Consider the following 21,287-nt stretch of genomic DNA (forward strand, 5'->3'; position numbering starts at 1 on the left):
TCAAACGCTTTTGTGCAACAAGAAAAACATTAATTACTTTTGCATGTGAAAACTATGTGAAAACATGTGAATCCTGCTCATTAAGCCTTTTCCATCTGCTTAACCGACACCACTTTTATTTTGAGCCCACTTCGCTGTCGGCCAAAATGGGGGACCTGGCTCACGCCTGGGAGGCAGTCTAGTTCCAAAACGAAAATAATCAAAACCGGTTCACCGGGGAAGTTCCGGGGCATTAATCGAATTCCCTTATTGGGACCGCTGGGGTGCAGAACATCGACGTGACATCGTATAGCACCTGATTAGCACGCACATCCACATCCAACACCCAATTTAGAGCTGGGCGATTAATCGTATAAACTCTATATATTTATTTTACTATATACCAAGTGAGCTACACAGGTAAATCATCCACGGACCGGTTTGGATTTTTACAATTTGAATGTTTAGTTTGTTAAATGTCGTAATTGAGTAATGAAACTAGAACACTTATAACTGAGAACTTATTAGCACAGCCAAAGACACTTTATTGTCTATAACTCAGTGTTGGGACCATAGACATTATTGGAACAGTTTCCGAAGCGGGAGAAAAGGCCTAGAAATCGGTTCAAAATAAGAACGGCCATTAAATTAATAAAAAATGCATTGACACAGAGGGAAATCAAAAAAAGAACTGGATTTTTAACAACTAAATAGAGACATATAAAGACAAAAGAAACATAAGTGTGTAAATAACCCTAGTAGATGGGGCGTCAGGTAGCCTAGTGGTTAGAGCGTTGTCACCGAAAGGTTGCAAGATCGAATCCCCGAGCTGACAAGGTAAAAATGTGTCGTTCTGCCCCGAGCAAGGCAGTTATCCCCTAGGCCGTCATTGAAAATAAGAATTTATTCTTAACTGATTTGCCTAGTTAAAAAAACAACAACATGAAATTAAGGAAATGCTGTAATTGAACAAATAACATTGGTTCTAATGCAGAGTGAGGCTACAAGAAAATGTTGATTCCAATTTCCTGTAATTCTGAACATGAAGTGTTCATACATTGCCTTCTGACTGTATTCATCGCCCTTAATTTATGCCATATGTTGTGTTTGTCTTAATTCAAAATGGATGACATAAAAATACAAATCTCACCCAACACATGTTTTTTCGAAATTTTAGCAAATTTATTGAAAATGAAATACAGAAATATGTATAAGTATTCACACCCCCAAGTCAATACATGTTAGAATCACCTTTGGAAGTGATTACAGCTGTCTTTCTGGGTAAGTTTAAGAGCTTTTCATACCTGGACTGTACAATATTTTCATATTATTATTTTTTTAATTCTTCAAGCTCTGTCAAGATGGTTATTGATCATTATTAGACAACCATTTTTAAATCTTGCCATAGATTTTCAAGCAGATTTAAGTCAAAACTGTAACTGAGCCACAGGAACATCAATGTTGTTTTGGTAAGCAACTCGTATATTTGGCCTGTTTTTCCTTTTCACTCTGTCGTTTAGGTTAGTTTGTGTTGTGGAGTAACTACAATGTTGATCCATTCTCAGTTTTTGCCGATCACAGCCATTTAACTGTTTTAAAATCACCATTGACCTCATGGTGAAATCCCTGAACAGTTTCCTTATTCTGCAACTGAGTTAGGAAGGACATCTGTATCTTTGTAGTGACTGGGTATTGATACGTCATCCAATGTGTAATTAATAACTTCACCATTATCAAAGGGTTATTGAATGAATGCTTGAATATGTGCCCTTCATTGTGAGACATTGGAAAACCTCTCTAGTCTTTGTGGTTGAATCTGTGTTAGAAATGTACTGCTCGACTGAGGGACTTTACAGATAATTGTATGTGTGGGTACAGAGATAAGGTAGTCATAAAAAACAATATTATTGCAGAGTCCATGTATACTGAACAAAAATATAAATGCAACATGCAACAATTTCAAAGATTTTACTGAGTTACAGTTCATATAAGGAAATCAGTCAATTGAAATGAATTCATTAGGCCCTAATCTATGGATTTCATATGACTGGGCAGGGGTGCAGCCATGAGTGGGCCTTGGAGGGAACAGACCCACCCACTTGGCAGCCAGGCCCAGGGAATCAGAATGAGTCTTTCCCCACAAAAGAGCTTTATTACAGACAAAAATATTCCTCAGCACCCCCCGACAGACGAAGAAGCCAGATGTGGAGGTACTGCGCTGGCGTGGTTACACGTGGTCTGCAGTTGTGAGGCCGGTTGGAAGTTCTGCCAAATTCTCTAAAACGACATTGGAGGCAGCTTATGGTAGAGAAATGAACATTACATTATCTGGCAATAGCTCTGGTGGATAATTCTGCAGTCAGCATGCTTAATTGCACACTCCCTCAACTTGTGACAAAACTGCACATTTTAAAGTGTCCTTTTATCCCCAGCACAAGGTGTACCTGTGTAATGATCATGCGGTTTAATCAGCTTGTTGATTTGCCACACCTGTCAGGTGGATGGATTATCTTTGCAAAGGAGAAATGCTCACTAACAGGGATGTAAACAAATTTGTACTCAAGAAAAAGACACTTTTTGTGCATATTGAAAAAAAAAAATGGGGTCATGAAACATGGGAACACTTTACATGTTGCGCTTATATGTTTGTAAGTGTAACTTAAGCACATCTTTACTACTGAACTTATTTAGGCTTATCATGAAAGGGGTTCACTACTTAGATGCAAGACATTTGAGCTTTTCATTTGTAACATTTCTAAACACATAATTCCACTTTAACATGGGGTATTACGTGTAGGCCAGTGACTCAATTTTAAAGTTAGGCTGTAACAAATATGTGGAACAAGTAAAGGGGTGTGAATACTTTCTGAAGGCACCATATCTAGGGGGCCTGACTTCCAGGGGGGGGACCCAAACTCTCCCCCCTTCCTTTAGGTGATAAAAAGAACCCCCCCCCCCACCTTGCGCAAGGTTTAAAATAACAGTACACTATCTTCATTTTTACAGATTTAATTTGACACCAATTTAAGATGACCAGATATAGTTCCATAAAACTACACATTACGTTGACAGACTTAGGCTACTGCAGTTCAAATAACGAAAAATAAAGAAAAACACCCACAGCGTCATACATACGTTACAGACATTGTCAAATACATGCATATTAAGTACGCCTAGTGTTAAAATACATTATAGTGGCCCTCAAGTCGAACATCTTGATCAGCCTGTAAAACCAAGAGTATCCACCACCTTTCCTAGGTACTTCACCGTTGCTTGTGCGATTTCACTAAATACTACCACATCATCCAAATATACCTCTGAATTTTCCAGAACACGTAGAATGATTTGCATAAACCTTTTCAAACTACCACTCAGGGTCTGGCCAGAAACATCTGTGGAGGCACCGTAGAAAAGAGCGGGTCAACAACCTAGTCAAGGCTGGTGAATCATAAAAAAAAATATATATATATATATATCCCTTAAGTGCATATGAAATTTGATTCCCGTTAACTAAACGGCTATAGAGACTTGCCTACTTAATAAAGACTAGATTTTACACAATACATCATTATTCAAATAGTTTTATGATCTGAAAAAACATGGTTTGTTTGAGGATGATGACAGATGGTTTTACTATAAAAACACAAACCATGTCAAAACAGGGCATCTTCACATGGGTAATAAAGGAAATATACTTGAACTTTAAGATTCTACATGGTTGCTACGAAATTAGCAACAATCAGTATTCATCACTCAGGCTATAGCAATGATTGAGGCTTTACATATGGCCTCCAATTAGAACACTTAGTTAAAAACATTGTCGTTCAATACAAACAATATATACATTTGGGCTAGACACCACACCCATTACTACATTTCTATACAAGCATCTTTAGGACTCTGTCTCTTTCCAGGTGGTCATTATTGGGTTTTTGATTACCCCTGATGAGCTGTTCCCCAAATCACCACACACACCTTTTATAATACAGTATGATAGTAATATTCTGTGTCTAATGTAGACTGTCTTCATGATGGCTGGTTCAGACAGTATAGTCAAAGTACAATCATTGTACTAGTCATCTTTCAATTTCATTATAGTTATAAGTTTTAGCCATGCTATTGTATCCTTGGATTAAAAGGGACAAAGCTTCAAGATGGTTCATGGCTTTTGTGTAAAGATACATTTATTTCAAAACAATTAGGCATATTCCAGAGAAAAATGTGACTGATACCCAAAAGCAAACTACATTTAATGAACAAGTTTAAATTAAAATGTATAAAAATACAAAATGTGTTTTGAGAAAGAATTTGAACTTTCCAAGACAAATAACAGTGCATATCTACCACATGCGAGTAGCACTACCACATAACATAAGCACATTCTACAGCCGTATAGGAGATCTCAGGAGAATTACGCCTAGTTTGGTTAAACAAACAAAATGTATGAATAATAGTATAGTTTTGATACAATCCATATCACAGTATACGGCAACGTTTTACATAATGTGAATAGTATTGGCCCACTGAACTTTAATAGAACAGAGGTTATGGCAGTTACAGGAGAAAGTAATAAAATAGTCAATAACAAAAAAATGATACAAGCGCATAAATAAATTTACAGAGCAATGACCACTTTCCCTAACATTCAATCAAACCTGAAGATTAGAGGAATCTAAAGGAACATTTTCTTTTTTATATAGTCCATGTCTGATGCCTCTATACATAAATACACTACAAATAGGGTTCCATAGTAAAGCTTTGATCAAACCATGGTGACCATCTGTATGTTGAAATAGCTGCCATCATACACAGAGTACAAAACATTAGGAACACCTTCCTAATATTGAGTTGCGCCTCCTTTTGCCCTCAGAACAGCCTCAATTCACCGGGGCATGGACTATACAAGGAGTCGAAAGCGTTCCACAGGGATGCTGGCCCATGTTGACTCCAATGGTTCCAACAGTTGTGTCAAGTTGGCTGGATGTCCTTTGGTTGGTGGACTATTCTTGATACACATGGGAAACTGTTGAGCATGAAAAACCCAGCAGCGTTGCAGTTCTTGACACAAACCAGAACGCCAGGCACCTACTACCATACCCCAATCAAAGAAACTTTCATCTTTTGTCTTGCCCATTCACCCCCTGAATGGCACACATACCTATATTTCAATTGTCTCGAGGCTTAAAAATCCTTATTTAACCTGTGTCCCCTTCATCTACATTGATTGAAGTGTACTTAACAGGTGACCATAAGAGATCATAGTTTTCACCTGGTCTGTCTGTCATGGAAAGAGGAAGTGTTTTCTTACTCAGTGCTAATATTAATCAGATGCAGAGAATAAAATACTGTATATTGAACATGATAGTTCACACAATGAGTATGCATTAATTTGGCATGTGAGCTTTCACGTCTAAATACTAATAGAACAAATACATTGACAGAGCTCTACAATACCCCCCGAGTATGCAATGTAAATACAGGCTCTCGTCCATTTCACTGACATGTAGAATAAAAGGCTAAGAAATAAAAAGTCTGTTTAAAAACATATTACCATGGTTTAAGAATATTTAAATTATATGAACAGTAGTGGATATATAGGGCAGGAGGTACAGAACAAGAAAACACATTCCTTGAAATAAAAGTGACGACAAAAGTAGCCTACATGAGGGATGTTGGAGGGCCTTTCTAGATTAACGTCATGTACTGACAATTGTATAGACCCACCCTCAATATCCATGACAGTCTTGGGACATATATAAAAATACTAAAAACAACATTTTTGTGACCTATTCATTACGTTGTAGCCCCCCCCCATACACAAAAATTATACAAAAATTTATACACAAAAATATTCATAACTGTACAGTATTTGCGCCAAACAGAGGCAAAGTGACAGACGAAAATAGTGTTATTTCACCACTAACATCATGCAAAAGATGTAGACGGATTTGTACAAGCGAGTCCTGCAGGACTCAGAAGGTTCTGGAAAGCCAGCAAACTTAAAGCACAATTAAAGGGCATCAATCATTCTCAATAGGAGAAAACCAGGGAAGCTTTTTGGTTGGCCTACTCAGCCAGTCTTTTCTTGACATCATAAGAGGGTCCATTGGCCTCGTTCCATTTAGCGCCATAGCCCCTTCGTGTTCAAAGAACTGAAAAGGAATAAATAAGTGTCCACTATACCATCACCTTCAGATATGCTCTAAGGGGCTAGGAAACTAAATGGAACTGGTCTGTAGACTGAGATAGGAAGTGCTCAAAAAGTGCTGCTCCAAGGTCAGTTTGTGGGTTTTAGCTTATATTGGTTCAGGTGAGGACTGGCGATCGAGAGCGCTTGCATCAGGATCACACTATAGGCTCCCTCAAACATTTGAATGTGCTTTGTATGTACATCCAAAGACACTGAACAATGTCACTGGCCTTGCATATTACAATATCAAAATGTGCACTGGAAAGAGCATAGTATCAATATATCAGAGAGTACACCTGGTGCACAAGCAAGGCTGGATATGACATTGGTTGTGTACACGTGTCCCTTGACCAAAGAAACCTTCTCCAAAGAATAAGGCTCTTGTCAAATTCAAAAAAATATATATATTTTTTAAATTAAATCACTGAATTGCTTCCCACACCTCTGACAAATTTATTTAGCCAAATTTCTACAGCTTTACCCTTATAATATTAGGTGTCCGATCAATGACCATGTTGATTAAGGGAAGGACAAGCGAAATAAAAAAGGAGAATAAATCCTTCCAGAAAGTGACCAGGGCCAGTGTGTGTGTGTGGGGGGGGGGGGGGGGTACAGGACAGGAGAAGGCAAAGTGTGGAAGGCTGTTCTCTATCCTAATGGATATGGCTCTATCCTACTACAAAAGGTACAGTTCCAGAGGTCTCCATTTCTCATACAGCTTTAGTGGATCCAGCATTTCATATTGAAAACAAATTGTGAATATTCACAATCTCATAGCACTCAGAAAGGGGGGGGGGCAAGAGTCCATCATTGTTAACAGATATAAAATAACAAACCTTGCCCTCTTGGTACAGAACATTTGCTAAATAGTCCAGCTGCTCTTGAATAGAAAGCAATCCCAGAAGACTGTCTTGAGAGCGCTCCAGGACGTCATAACACCCCAACGGTCTCCGGCTGACTTCTGTAGTGTCATGCGATTTCTCGGTGAGACATTATGACATCAAATCCCCACTGTTCCTCCGCCCCTCCTCATCTTTGACCCGGGGGGGGGGGGGGGGAGTGGGTGGGATGTTCGGTAGCGTGGGGCCCATCACGTTCGCTCTGCTCGCCTGTGCTTCCTCCTCTGGCTCGTGCTGTCGTTTCTTCTGGCAGCAGGGCTTATAGAGGTGGGGGTCTAAGAGGACCTCTCCGAAGCGTCCCTTGTAGATGATGCCACAGCACACCTTCTGCCTAAAACCCACAGAGGACGGTCAAGACAGCAAAGCACTATAGTGAGAGAGGGAACCAAATCAAACAAATGTACCATGAAGGATTAAATAGGGCTATGGAGTTAATTATGCATTAAAAGGAGGAAATACAGTGTCGGAACCAAAACTGGTCGAGTATAACATGGGTTGTATTCATTTGGGCACACCGCAGCAAGGCATTTAGCAACAGAAAAAAATGGTTTCTCATTGGAAAAGTTCAGGTAGTTCCTCAGTTTCAGTCCGTTTGGGGCCTGATAAATATGACCCTGATTCCACCATCCTAGCCATTACCTTTTCCAGTAGGTGAGATCCAGGAAAGAGAAGACTGGCGAGTGGGTGGCACCTGGTGAGAGTTCGACGTCCGAGCCCTCGTCTGATTGGTTGCTGTAGCTGGGAGAATGGGCAGGGGAGGCACTTGAGGTGGTGCTGTGGGCGTCAGAGTCTGTGGGGGGCAGAGCACAATCAGAAATTCATCTCTACATAGCAGGCACGGTTCAGATAAACATCTGTAATATTTATTTTGGAATTAGTATCTTGTTTCACAGCTCTTTAGGCAGGACATATAACGGAGAGAAGAGTTGTGATCATTTACTTTTGAAACCCCAAAGTTTACACTGCACAAGGCAGCATAGCCGAGCACAGAGTATCATCTGCTTACTGCGTCTCTTGAGCTCCTTCTGCACTCGGCTGATCTGGCTTGGCCTGGCTCCCCTCTTCATCTTCATCTTCTTGGACCTCACTGTCGTCTTCCAGCTTGACCCTGAACCTTTAGCATCAACAACCTGTGACAGATGAGAGAAGGGTTGAGTGACAGATGGATGGATGTCTGTTTCCAAGGTAACTGCATGAATGTATAGAATGGCTTATAGGGAAGCAAATAAACAGCGTACTGTATCTAAGGAAAAATGGTAATTATACACCTACGGGTGTTGCGTCAGTCACTCCCTGTAATAGTGTTGTCTTAAGACTTTTATGGAATACTGAGAGTGGATGGGAGTAGGACAGGGAGTATGGATGGATTCTGAGAGGCCTTACATGATTCCAGTTCTTTATGGATTCGGCTGGGAGTTTCTTCCACCTTTTCACCAGGAGAACACAGGCATTACAGATCTCCCCAAAACGCACCTCACTCAGCCTGGAGGGACACATTATAGGGGCGAGAATGAGGATGAGTTTCATATGGAGAGAGGTGTGTGTGTGTGTGTGTGAGAGAATGAACGATGACAGCCTTGAAGCTCAGCGTGTGGTTATTATTATCCCTGCTCCAGTTAGTGCGAGTCGGTCAGAGCTATTTTCTGCCAGAACGCTTCTCCTGTTGACTTACGTCACCGGTTACCATAAGAATGAACCCGACGCATACTGGCCCGGCCAATAGCGGAGAGGCAGAGTGACAAGATGAGGACGTAAAACTCTTTCAATTCTGTTTCATACAAAAAAAATAAACTTATTTAATGAGATGAAAAGGGAAATTTGTCCTAGTTTGATAAACTCCATGGGTAAAAGAGTCAATTATTTAAGTTATTGCACTGGGAGTTGAAACAAAACTGTTTCCCAAAAACAGAATGAATATCTAATTGCATTACAGTGACTTGAGTATGTGCCTGTAACAGGGGGTAGCATAGTCATGAGAATGAACACTGACAAAAATCCTAAACAATTACAATTTCCGTATTGCCAAATCTGACAGAAAGAATTAAGGCCTCAGACCTCTCTACCCCCAGAGTTGAGCTGCACAGGGTAACTCACCCAAAGCAGCTGTGAAAGTCCCTCTCATAGCGCTTGCTGTCGGTGAAGCGGGAGCTGGAGGACTTGGCCCGACAGATACAGCAACCGTCCAGGCTCCGGTACATCTTGGGCTTGTGGAAGCCAAACATCTGGGACAAAGGATGGGGGAAATGAAGCAATGATCACTTACATAGATATGTTTATGTAAAAATCTGTGGATATGATATGCAATCTGGCCAGGATTATGATGACACATCTATCGGTCTATTTCTTGGAGGATAGAGCACACACTGATTCAGCAGTATACAGGTAGGTTGACAGTTTTTATTCAAAAGGTCCACTATTCATAAGAGTTAACAGACCCTGAACCATCTCATGAGAGTTCAGTTCACAGCAGCATGGAATAACAGTCTTTATAATTCACGCACATGGCCGTAACTACACAAGGACAGAGGTCCGGACCTCAACCATTTTTTTCTAATTTAAAAAAAAAGGACATTTTAAAACCGTCCTACGACTCCTGTCCACAGATCCCTCAAAACACAAAAGCAACTCTCGAAGAATGACTGCACAATTGGCAAGTAGTTTCTTAAAGATATGTCAGTCAGGAGGCTAGCTGCCGGCAGAGACTTCTATTGTGGTTATGTTGAAAAGTTCTGACTAGAATTACTAGACCAGCTGATTGATTATATACACACACACTTGAAGTCGGAAGCTTACATCCACTCAGATTGGAGTCATTAAAAAAAGAAAACAAGAAAATTGGAGTGGTTGAAAAACTTAACAAACTAGTTTTGGCAGGTCGGTTAGGACATCTAGTTTGTGCATGACAAGTAATTTTTCCGACAATTGTTTATAGAAAGATTATTTCACTGTATCACAATTCCAGTGGGTCAGAAGTTTACATACACTAAGGTGACTGTGCCTTAAAAACAGCTTGGAAAATTACAGAAAATGATGTCATGGCTTTAGAAGCTTCTGGTAGGCTAATTGACGTTACTTGAGTCAATTGGAGGTGTACCTGTGGATGTATTTCAAGGTCTACCTTCAAACTCAGTGCCTCTTTGCTTGACATCATGGGAAAATCAAAAGAAAATCAGCCAAGACCTCAAAATAAATTGTAGACCTCCACAAGTCTGGTTCATCCTTGGGAGCAATTTCCAAACACCTAAAAAGTTATCACGTACATCTGTACAAACAATAGTACGCAAGTATAAACACCATGAGACCACGCAGCCGTCATACTGCTCAGGAAGGAGACGCGTTCTGTCTCCTAGAGATGAACGTACTTGGTGCGAAAAGTGCAAATCAATCCCAGAACAGCAAAGGACCTTGTAAAGATGCTGGAGGAAACCGGTACAAAAGTATCTATATCCACAGTAAAACAACTCCTATATCGACATAACCTGAAAGGCCGCTCAGCAAGGAAGAAGCCATTGCTCCAAAACCACCATTAAAAAAGCCAGACTACGGTTTGCAACGGCACATGGGGACAAAGATCGTACTTTCTGGAGAAATGTCCTCTGGTCTGAGGAAACAAAAATAGAACTGTTTGGCCATAATGACCATCGTTATGTTTGGAGGAAAAGGGGGGAGGCTTGCAAGCCGAAGAACACCATCCCAACCGTGAAGCACGGGGGTGGCAGCATCATGTTGTGGGGGTGCTTTGCTGCAGGAGGGACTGGTGCACTTTCATCACATTCCCAGTGGGTCAGAAGTTTACATACACTCAATTAGTATTTGGTAGCATTGCCTTTAAATTATTTAACTTGGGTTAAATGTGTCAGGTAGCCTTCCACAAGCTTCCCACAATATGTTGGGTGAATGTTGGTCCATTCCTCTGACAGAGCTGGTGTAAGTCAGTTTTGTAGGCCTCCTTGCTCGCACACACCTTTTCAGTTCTGCACACAAATGTTCTATAGGATTGAGGTCAGGGCTTTGCGATGGCCACTCCAATACCTTGACATGGTTGTCCTTTGGATGTATGCTTGGGGTCATTGTACATTTGGAAGACCCATTTGCGACCAAGCATTAACTTCCTGACTGATGTCTTGAGATGTTGCTTCAATATATCCACATGATGCCATCTATTCTGTGAAGTGTACCAGTCTCCCCTGCAGCAAAGCACCCCCACAACATGATGCTGCCACCCCTGTGCCTCACGGTTGGGATGGTGTTCTCCGGCTTGCAAGCCTCCCTCTTTATCCTCCAAACATAACGATGGTCATTATGACCAAACAGTTCTATTTTTGTTTCCTCAGACCAGGGGACGTTTCTCCAAAAAGTACAATCTTTAGTTAACAATACATTTGTGGAGTGGTTGAAAAACTAGTTTTAATGACTCCATCCGAAGTGTATGTAAACTTCAACTGTGTGTATATATACACACACACACTACTAAGTAGGGTTGCACATTTTGGGGTATATTCAGGTGGAATCTTTCCTTGGGAATATATGCAAACTAATATTAAAACCATTTAAATGACAATGTTTTATGCATTGAATACATTTACCATATGGAGACAGAAACATAAACCTTTTCATAAGTAGACATAATTGGAAGTGATTAAATCCTTCCAAAAGGAAAAAAATGTTTAGTTAAGAATTGAACTTGAATCAAATGAGTTGACTTCACTGAACAAAAGTGAATGTTGAATGATCCATAGCATCTCCCGAAAACGTTTTCAACATACATCTGTAAAATGATAGTCTAGAAACTAAAGCTTTGGTTGTCTTCCTCTCAGGCTTCCATGTCTTCTCCCTGGACCTCCTCAATGTCCACCTCTTGAACATCAGACTCTGAGGCCTCATCTTCACTGTCACTTTCCAAGCTTGTTGAGGATGGCTCATTGTCAGGCAAAAAAAAAAAGGCTCAAATTTGCCCGGATGGCCACCAATTTTTCAACCCTTGTATTGGTCAGCCTGTTGCGTGCTTTGGTGTGCGTGTTCCCAAACAAGTATCAGTTGCGCTCTGAGGCGGCTGAGGTTGGTGGGATTTGGAGATGGAGGCAACAGGGGAAAGAGCCTCAGATCCACAAAGTCCCTTCCACCAGGTGGCTGATGAGATATGTTGGCGCGACTGCCAAATTGCATCTCCATCCCAAAGCCCTTGCTTGGGAAGTGTACTTCGCCAGACTGCCAAGAACCTTGCCCTCATCCAGGCCAAGGTGGCGAGACAGTAGTGATGACACCATAGGCCTTCTTGATCTCTGCACCAGACAGGATGCTCTTGCCAGCATACTTGGGGTCCAACATGTACGCTGCGGCATGTATGGGCTTCAGGCAGAAGTCTTCACGTCTAATTTCTTCTCTTACATCTGCAAGCAGAGTCTGAACATCAGACAGGATGGCATTGTCACCCTAAATCCGTGCAATGGCTACTGCTATAGGTTTCAAGAATTTCAGCCTGCTTACCACTCAACCAAAATACATCATCCAGGAGGATCCTCTTGATGAGGCTGTGCATATTGGCAGACTGATATAGCCATTTCTTGGAGACTCCTTCCCCTCCAGGAGACTGTCAAACATGACGACAACGCCACCCCAACGGGTGTTGCTGGGCAGCTTCAATGTGGTGCTCTAATTCTTCTCACTTTGCTTGGTGAGGTAGATTGCGGCTATAACTTGATGACCCTTCACATACCTAACCCTTTCCTTGGCTCTCTTGTAGAGTGTATCCATTGTTTTCAGTGCCATGATGTCCTTAAGGAACAGACTCAATGCAGGAGCAGCACAGCCAATTGGTGTGATGTGAGGGTAGGACTCCTCCACTTTAGACCAAGCAGCCTTCATGTTCGCAGCATTGTCTGTCACCAGTGCAAATACCTTATGTGGTCCAAGGTCATTGATGACTGCCTTCAGCTAATCTGCAATGTAGAGACCGGTGTGTCTGTTGTCCCTTGTTTCTGTGCTCTTGTCAAATACTGGTTGAGGGGTGGAGATGTAGTTAATTATTCCTTGCCCACCAGCATTCAACCACCCATCAGAGATGATTACAATGCAGTCTGCTTTCTCTATCATTTCCTTGAACTCTGTTGAACTCTGCATCCAGCAAATGAGCAGATAAAGCATGTCTGGTTGGAGGGGTGTATTCAGAGATCTCTTCCAATAAACATTGCCTGTGCGCATCAGAGGTGAACCAGTTGCACACACAGCTCGAGCAAGACATTCATCAGCATTTCTCTGACTACGTTCCTCCATTGAGTCAAAAAAAACTTCTGATTCCAGGAGGACCACGAGCTGTTGCTATCGATAATGTGTTTGATTCATTATTTTCACCTTGAATAGTAGAGGGACTTTTGTCAGAAGTTGCTTGATGTGAGCACTGAGGGAACTTTATGCACTTGGCCAGATGTTTCTGCACCTTTGTTGCATTCTTCACAGTATTTGCAAATGTACACAGGTTTTCCTTCTATATTAGCTGCTGTGAAATGTCTCCACACATCTGATATTGCCTGTGGCATTTTCCTGTAAAGATGAGATTTTTTTTATTTTTTTAACTCAAATACAATTCCATGTACAGATAAATAGTTAAGCAGTTAGATTAAACAACTCCTTTGTAAGATAAATGTTCTAAAATGAAACATGTATGGAAACCGGTGAATTAACTCAGCTTGCTTGTGCCTGCTAACAGATAAGACCACATGGTAGCAAAACTAGCAGAAATTGTTAACAAGTTGTAAATGATCAACACACACTTTGCTGTAGGCTACTAATCAAATGTATTTATATAGCCCTTCTTACATCAGCTGATATTTCAAAGTGCTGTACAGAAACCCAGCTTAAAACGCCAAACAGCAAGCAATGCAGGTGTAGATGCACTATTTACTAGTTAAGAAAAAAAAAGTCATAAAATATATTCACCCCACCCAGTATTGTAGTCAAAACTCACCAGAAAGCATGTAGTCCTTGGCTCAGACAGTGTAGTAGTGGGCTCAATAGCATCTCATTAGTGTGCAAGATCTTGAGAATCAGCTGTACATGTGATGGAAGAATGCACTGTGCATGCAGATGGTTGCAATTTCATTGAATTGGGATAGTTGAACCAAAATAAGCCACAAGACCTAGAATTGCCTTGTGTATCCCACAACAAAGATTCACTGTTGTAATCTAACTTTATGGATACATTTTTGCAAAACTTCCCAAATTCCAATGGACATTTTCTGGAATTTTTTTTACCCTTTGCAACCCTACTACTATGCATGCAGGACAACGCAAAGACAGAGAGAGAGAGGAAGCACTCAGAGGTTAGTACAGTGGATCCAAAACTTGGGAGTCAGTGCCTCATGTGGGTCGGTCCCCTGAAAATCTAACAATATTCTCAAAAGTTAGAAGCTTAAAAATAAAAAACATCTTCCCTATAGGCCTATATTAAAACGCAATCAATACAGTTGTATAAAACATAATAAATTCTAATTTAATCCAATGCTAAAGTGTTAATCATTTCTCACATTTCCCCCCTGAACATAACAATTGTATAGCTAATAGGCTGCGTTTGTAGATTGACTGAGGTGAAACAACCTACAGCAGCCAAGATGATAATGGCCAGAGTCGTTTTTGCTGTTCTCCAAACTGCATTTGAGTGTTTTAATTGTATAGAAGAGCAGTAAAAGGTTATGGCCCTATTCATGCACTACTATGAACAATACACAGTCATAGGCCTGCATCACACAATGCTGTGGAGATGAGCCCCCTTAACGCTTCCTTGCATGGCCTAGATTCCCAGACAGAGAGAACTAGGTTATCCGTCATCACGTCAATGAGACCGGAACAGGACAGCCTGGCCATGTACCGCGACGTTGTCATGCAACCGCAGTGCTGATGCAACGAAAAGCCATGTGGTCCCGACTCCCTATACGGCAGGGATGCGGGCATGTGGCAGCATCCATGTGATGCTCGAATGTCAGTGGTCACAGAGCCGATTATGATATGAAAATTGATCAAGGGAGTTGACACATCGTGATTGAGGCTTTGTTTCATCATGCCAAGGATGTAAAAATGTTACGCTAAACACGGTGAATTGAATAGCCTACATAAACAACAAAGATTACACTGTAAAAGCCATAAATGTGGTCAGCGGGACTGGTCGTAAATCTGGAACAGCACAAACGATTGTATAATACCAGCTCTGACGTAGGGCCTATTGCCTAACCCGAAAATGGCAACATGCTTCGAAGGATGCAGGCGGGCGGCATGGTGCCGACTGTACACTGAAACGGTGGTGTGCTTGCGAAATTTACTACGATCAAAATATCTGCTTTGAATCGTTTTTTCATCAATTATTAGATCAAATGTAACAACCACTACATTGTTGACTGGTTTATAGAATAACATTTTTTGTTTGTTTAAAAGACCCGCATGCGTCGAGAACGTACATCGATCATCACCGACCCACGGAGAAAGCATGGTCCCCTCTGGTTCCCATGCAGCATCCATATTCAGACACAATTTGACCAGTTTACGAATGATGCTTCAAAGAGTTCGGAAAACTACTTGATTCAAAGTGTCACTTAACACCACTGCTGCTATACCGCATCTTTCTCCATGACTAAGTGTTTGTTTTCCGAATAATTCTGCGTCAATGGGAAGGTTCCAAACCCATGGCCGGACTGTAAACACATGCACATTTTCAGAGAAGCTGGTTGCTACCTACATCTAGGAATTATATTAATACAAGTGTGAAATAAAGGATATAAGACCTGAACAGTCCATGCATGCAAACAAGTTCCAGGGTTGAACAATATTGAAAGGAGACCAGGCATGTTTGGCGCAGAGCCACACACCCACATGTCACTCAAACGACATCCAGTCTTGCACTCAGATTGGAATTGTCATTTGATCTAAAAAACGATAAATCACAACGAAATTGTTAACTTGTAGTCAGGTATTCTAGCCTACACAGTTTGCATGTAAGGTTTTGTTGATGCGGCAGTATGGTGTCTTTTGAAAACGAAACCAGCCGACATAACATCAATAAGTTATTTGAAAAAACAATACATCTAACTAATTAAAACAGTGCGGGTTACAATGGTTGTGTTGTGGCACAGAAACAAACATTTGTAGGACTCTTGTCCTGATCAAGGAATGTGAGCATTCATTGTCACCGGACACCAAATGCCAAGCAGAAGAAAGGAGCGCGCATATTAACAAGAATACAATTGCCAGTGCTTGTCATTGGCTGCCAAACACTGAAGTAAAAAACATTAGTTAACTCATCAAAAAGCTCAAAACAATTTAGGATATTAAAAAAAGGTTTTAATGGGTTTCCGAGATATTTAACCATAGCCTACATCCTCGAAAAACTTCAGCGCATAGTGTGAAGATTGTATTAAATAGAATTGGTTGTCTGTTTGGCAAAGTAATGTCCTTACCTTGAGTTATAGTCAATGATGAATGAGTTGTAGAGATGATTTTAAAAAACCGTCGTTGGTAGGCTATTTAAACGCATGTAAAAATGAATACACCGTTCGGATGTTGCCGTTTTACTTGCGTGTCTGGGGGAGAATCTCAAATGTATTAGCTCGCGTCCTCTCTCCTCACCTCCTTTTCAAAACCCATTGGAGGAAAATGTCGGAGAGACGAGACCTCTGGCTTTCTCATCCAATGGGTTTTGAGGAGAGCAGAGAGGACGGGAGGAGAGCACATTTGCGATTCTCCCAGGAGTATTACAAATGTTTACGCATGCGCGTTTGGCAACTCCACCATTTTCTGATTTTCTTCAATCAAACTAATTTACATACGAAACTGACGTTTCGACTGCGTCTGCATTGTTTTGCCCATACAAGGAGGGGAATTACGCGGGAAATGGGGGGGGTGGAACCAGTTGAAATCTGTGCGCTGGAAATCGAAGAAAGGAGGCGTGACTTCTTCAAAAATATAGTGGCATGTCTGTAGGTAGGTTACGTGTGGTACGTCGAGCACAGTAGATCGACTATTATTTTGGAAAAAAATGAGTAATAATGCGTATTGAAATAAATAGTAATAATGCAATAAACACAAAATTAAAATGTTATTCAACTATAAAATAGTCGTAAAATAACAGGATGTAACAAGAGTTTTGGTAGTGAAACAGGAATCAGAAGTAGCTCAATGAGTAAAACGTTATATTGTTTACCATTGGATCCTCATGAGGATCATACGTCATCTCCAACCATAGAGGTGATCTCAGTATCACAATGGACATGTATTTTACCTGAGGTCTGGGCACACACACACACACACACACACACACACACGGTAAACAGTTTAACATACTGAGCAAATTTTTAATGAAGCGCATCATAAATATCAGAACAGTGATCATTGACTCTTATATGGACACAGGACTCCATTCATTACATGATCTCCTCCCACCGGACATACAGTTTACGTCTGCACTTGTGGGAAAGGAAAGGTTCAGTAGTAGCATTGCCTACCTAGTAACATCAGGACGGATATTCCACGGGGGGGGGGGGGGGGCAGCGTTTGTCACACAGGTTTATGTAACAAAGACAGAAGTAAAGTACAGGACTACTGAATGAGTCTAGCTGTAGCGGTGTGTTGGGAGAGAGTATCTAGCCGAGTAGCAGAGTACACCGCATGCAGTAGCACTTTAGGAGATGCAAAGAGGGACTCTATTCTCTCTACACTAGACAGTCACTTTTCTCACCGCAATGCACTAGACACCTATACATAAGGTCGATCATCCTCCTATGTTTGTGGCTTCTTATACATACAGGTAGATAGGTTTGTTTTTGTTGGAATCCAGGATACATAAGACAGTAGGAACCTAGTCGCAGGACCAAATTGTGAATGTTATAGAAGGAAAGTCACATGGATCAACATACAGAATGTAATTTCCAAATATTTCACACAAATATTTCCTCTTTGCCCCTGTCGCAAACAGTGTCTCAAAGTGTCTTGATTACTACCACAGTTTATAAGAATAAATACATCAAATCAGAACATAAAAAAAAAATGCTCTGTCCTTTTATGGGTTAATACTGGAAAAAACGAACCATAAATACTGTGGTTGAAACACGGAGTTAAAATTGTGATTCGGAATCTGTCAATCGTTTTCCCTTTTGGTTGGGTTCAAATCTATTGTCTGGTCATAGTTAGCCTAATAACTTTAGTCAACATCTATTCTGATCACCCTTCTTAGTACACAGGCATAAACACCCTATTTACACTTGTTGTTACAGAAATATAAGAAGATGTTCATTAAGGTTTGACTGAAAAAGTGGCAAGAGATCCATTTAAGATTGAAAAATACAACCAGCTAGAAATAGTCCCAGAAGGAGTTAACATTTACCAGAAAATAACCACTTATCATAGGAAGGTTTGAGGCATTTATGATAAATACATCATTAGGGTTCGTATGGTTAGGTTCTTATTGCAATTGTTTTCTATTCCAGTGTATTTCACATGTATCACATTAAATAAGGGGCTGGAACATTTCAGTACCACACAGAGTAATGCTTGTCAAGATTAGGAAACTGTCCTAAAATGTCCATTTGAGATCAACAATCACACAGATCTGACAGACCACACACACACAAACTGTGCATGACAGAAACCAGGATGAAATTGAATACATTGACCATTACAATTTCTAATATAAAAATAACATTAGGAGAACACATTCACTGAGTGTACAAAACATTATCAACACCTGCTCTTTCCATGACAGACTGACCAGGTGAATCCAGGTGAAAGCTATGATCCCTTATTGGTGTCACTTGTTAAATCCACTTCAGTCAGTGTAGATAAAGGGGAGGAAACAGGTTAAATAATGATTTTTAAGCCTTGAGACAATTGAGACATGGATTATGTACGTGTGCCATTCAGAGGGTGAATGGGCGAGACAAAATATTTACATTTCTTTGAACGGGGTATGGTAGCAGGTGCCAGGCGCTCTGGTTTGTGTCAAGAACTGCAACACCGCTGGGTTTTTCCACCCTCAACAGTTTCCCGTGTGTATCAAGAATGGTCCACCACCCAAAGGACATCCAGCCAACTTGACAACTGTGGGAAGCATTGTAGTCAACATGTGCCAGCATCCCTGTGGAACATTTGACGCCTTGTATAGTCCATGCCCCGACGAATTCAGGCTGTTCTGAGGGCAAAATGGGGAGGTGCCCCAAATCTCAATATTAGGAAGGTGTTCTTAATGGTTTTGGACACTGTACATACACACGCACATACACAGTTTGAAATAGGGTCAGGTCAATGCCTGTAATTTGGTTGGAATGTCCATGCAACCCTAGAAAAGCCCCTGTCCTCCTAGGAAAGACCTATCCAATCCAGTGCAGTGGTTGTGTCCACCAAGATCTGCTAGCCAATCTCAAAGCAGAGCAAATGTTCAGTCCAACACAGTAGATGTATCCAGTCCTACACAGAAATGATCCAACATCCAATCAAAAAGCTGCGTTACACAGAACTCAGTGTGGTGCTGAAAGCAGATGAATCCAGTTTTCCTTTCCGTTGTTGTCATCTTCATCCAAATGATGAAGTTTCACCCACAGATATTCCCAGTGCAGAGGCTATGGAGAGGCAGCAGGGGCAAACAGCCACTTTCTGTTTTGGTTTCCTTTTTCCTGGCTGACTATGACCCACAGGCATGCTTGCTAACGCTAGCTGAAGTTGGAGCAGGATCCAGCAGACAGAGAGATAGGATCTCCATCACACAAAGTGTCCATTGAAGAGCTACCTACAGTGGGCTACACACATCTAGCACATAGGGAAACATCCACGGGTTTTCTTTAAAAACAGTCCCTTCTTATTGAATATCAAAAAGGATATTTTTCAAAACCACAAGCTATGTAATAATAATACTGCATCAGCACTCAATGATCCAAAGCCCAAGCTTCTGCTCTGCAGCAGTGGAATCGATTGCTTTGGTAGCGAACCATCTCTTGTCTCTTTACATAGTCCTCACTTCCTACTTCCTCCTTATGAGGTGACTTTTCCCAGAGTGAATCAGCTGAAGCAAACAACAACAACAACAGTGAAAGGGCAAAAGGGAACAGAGCAAGGGCTTGTGGGTAATGTAGTCACGGGCTGGGTGGTTTCCCAGCAGGCTGTGCGGTAGGGGTTAAAGGTCGATGCCCTTGACAAGCGAGGCCTCCAGGGTGATGGGGAAGTCGTGGAGGGTCTGCAGGACAGCGATGAGAGCATTAACCGTGGTCCGGTCCCGCAGCAGAGCAGACTCCTCGTACATCCGCTGGATCACTGGACACTCCACCAACAGAGGGAGCCACTGAATCAGCAGACGATCTCTAGATAGATAGATAGGAGCGAGGGAGAGAGAGAAGATCATTAGGAGTATGTTTACTAAACAGTTGGTATCCATGTCACCAATGAGACTTTTCAGAAGTGTGATGTTGATTCCCAATACAGCCCTCTGGATGCTTTGTCTCAATAACAACTACAGCTCAGTTCTGCAGCCCCATCTCTGTCTCACTGCGTGTGAGTGGCGCCCTCACCTGGCCCCCAGGCAGACAAGCAGCTGGAACTTGCCGTCCTTGCCAATGTTCCTGGGTGAGGAGTTGATGGCACTGACATAGTGACAGAGAGAGACACAGGTCAGGCCCAGGGGCTCAGCAGTCTCCTGCATGTCCCCCATCTGATCTGCTGACTCCATGTAAGCCACCGCCTTCTCTGTAGAGGGGGAGGAGGAGGAGGAGATATGTTAGGGAGGTGGGAGCAGAGGAGGAGAACGAAGAGGAGAGGGGACATGGAAGTAGGGTCTACTGTAGAAGAACTTTGTAACAACTGTTAAAAAGAGCTTTATACATACACACACATTTGTTTGATTGATTGATTTAGAGCTAAAAGAGCATGTCTAGTCTACAGGGGTTCACTTTTTCTCCCTCTGTTTTTATTTTAAACTTTGATCTGTGCAAGTAAAGTACTCTATGGAAACCATCCTCTCCTCATTTCCTTAACATTCATATCAGTCAAAAGCTGTGATATGAATATTAATAAAAGGATGAAGCAGCCATTTCATATGACAGCTAAAAGCAGCTACCTACAAGGTTACTTTGAGTATCAAAGGGAATTTTTAATGGTCTATTTTATTTCCATTGGGGAAGTTCAGTATGCAATATCCTAGTTTTCACCACTAGAGGGAAGCCTATCACAAAGATCTATAATCGGACCATAAA

The 21,287-nt window shown here is 41.4% G+C and overlaps 2 protein-coding genes across 10 annotated transcripts in view; both read right to left on the bottom strand.

The window, feature by feature from the left end:
• Positions 1-2,972: 2,972 nt before the first annotated feature.
• Positions 2,973-16,750, bottom strand: LOC129865234 (SIN3-HDAC complex-associated factor-like). Of its 2 annotated transcripts, XM_055937848.1 has the most exons (7): positions 16,512-16,750; positions 14,033-15,980; positions 9,163-9,290; positions 8,452-8,551; positions 8,075-8,198; positions 7,708-7,858; positions 2,973-7,399 (listed from the first exon to the last, which is right to left on the bottom strand). In XM_055937848.1, exons 3-7 carry the CDS (start codon positions 9,288-9,290, stop codon positions 7,162-7,164), a joined length of 741 nt encoding a protein of 246 aa, XP_055793823.1. In that variant the 5' UTR covers positions 14,033-15,980; positions 16,512-16,750; the 3' UTR covers positions 2,973-7,161. The 2 variants fall into 2 exon arrangements, with proteins under 2 accessions (XP_055793823.1, XP_055793822.1); XM_055937847.1 differs by lacking the exon at positions 14,033-15,980 and having other exon boundaries at positions 16,512-16,749.
• A 629-nt stretch (positions 16,751-17,379) lies between these two features.
• LOC129865233 (DENN domain-containing protein 5B-like) overlaps positions 17,380-21,287 on the bottom strand; it is a 78,059-nt gene continuing 74,151 nt past the window's right edge. For all 8 annotated transcript variants that reach the window (XM_055937842.1, XM_055937837.1, XM_055937844.1 and 5 more), the window contains 2 exons: positions 20,607-20,781; positions 17,380-20,399 (listed from right to left, as the gene is read on the bottom strand). In XM_055937842.1, coding sequence (XP_055793817.1) covers positions 20,216-20,399; positions 20,607-20,781 — 359 coding nt within the window. In that variant the 3' untranslated portion in view covers positions 17,380-20,215. The remainder of the gene's footprint in view (positions 20,400-20,606; positions 20,782-21,287) is intronic.

The sequence above is a fragment of the Salvelinus fontinalis genome, chromosome 11, assembly GCF_029448725.1.
Source record: "Salvelinus fontinalis isolate EN_2023a chromosome 11, ASM2944872v1, whole genome shotgun sequence".
NCBI lineage: Eukaryota > Metazoa > Chordata > Actinopteri > Salmoniformes > Salmonidae > Salvelinus > Salvelinus fontinalis.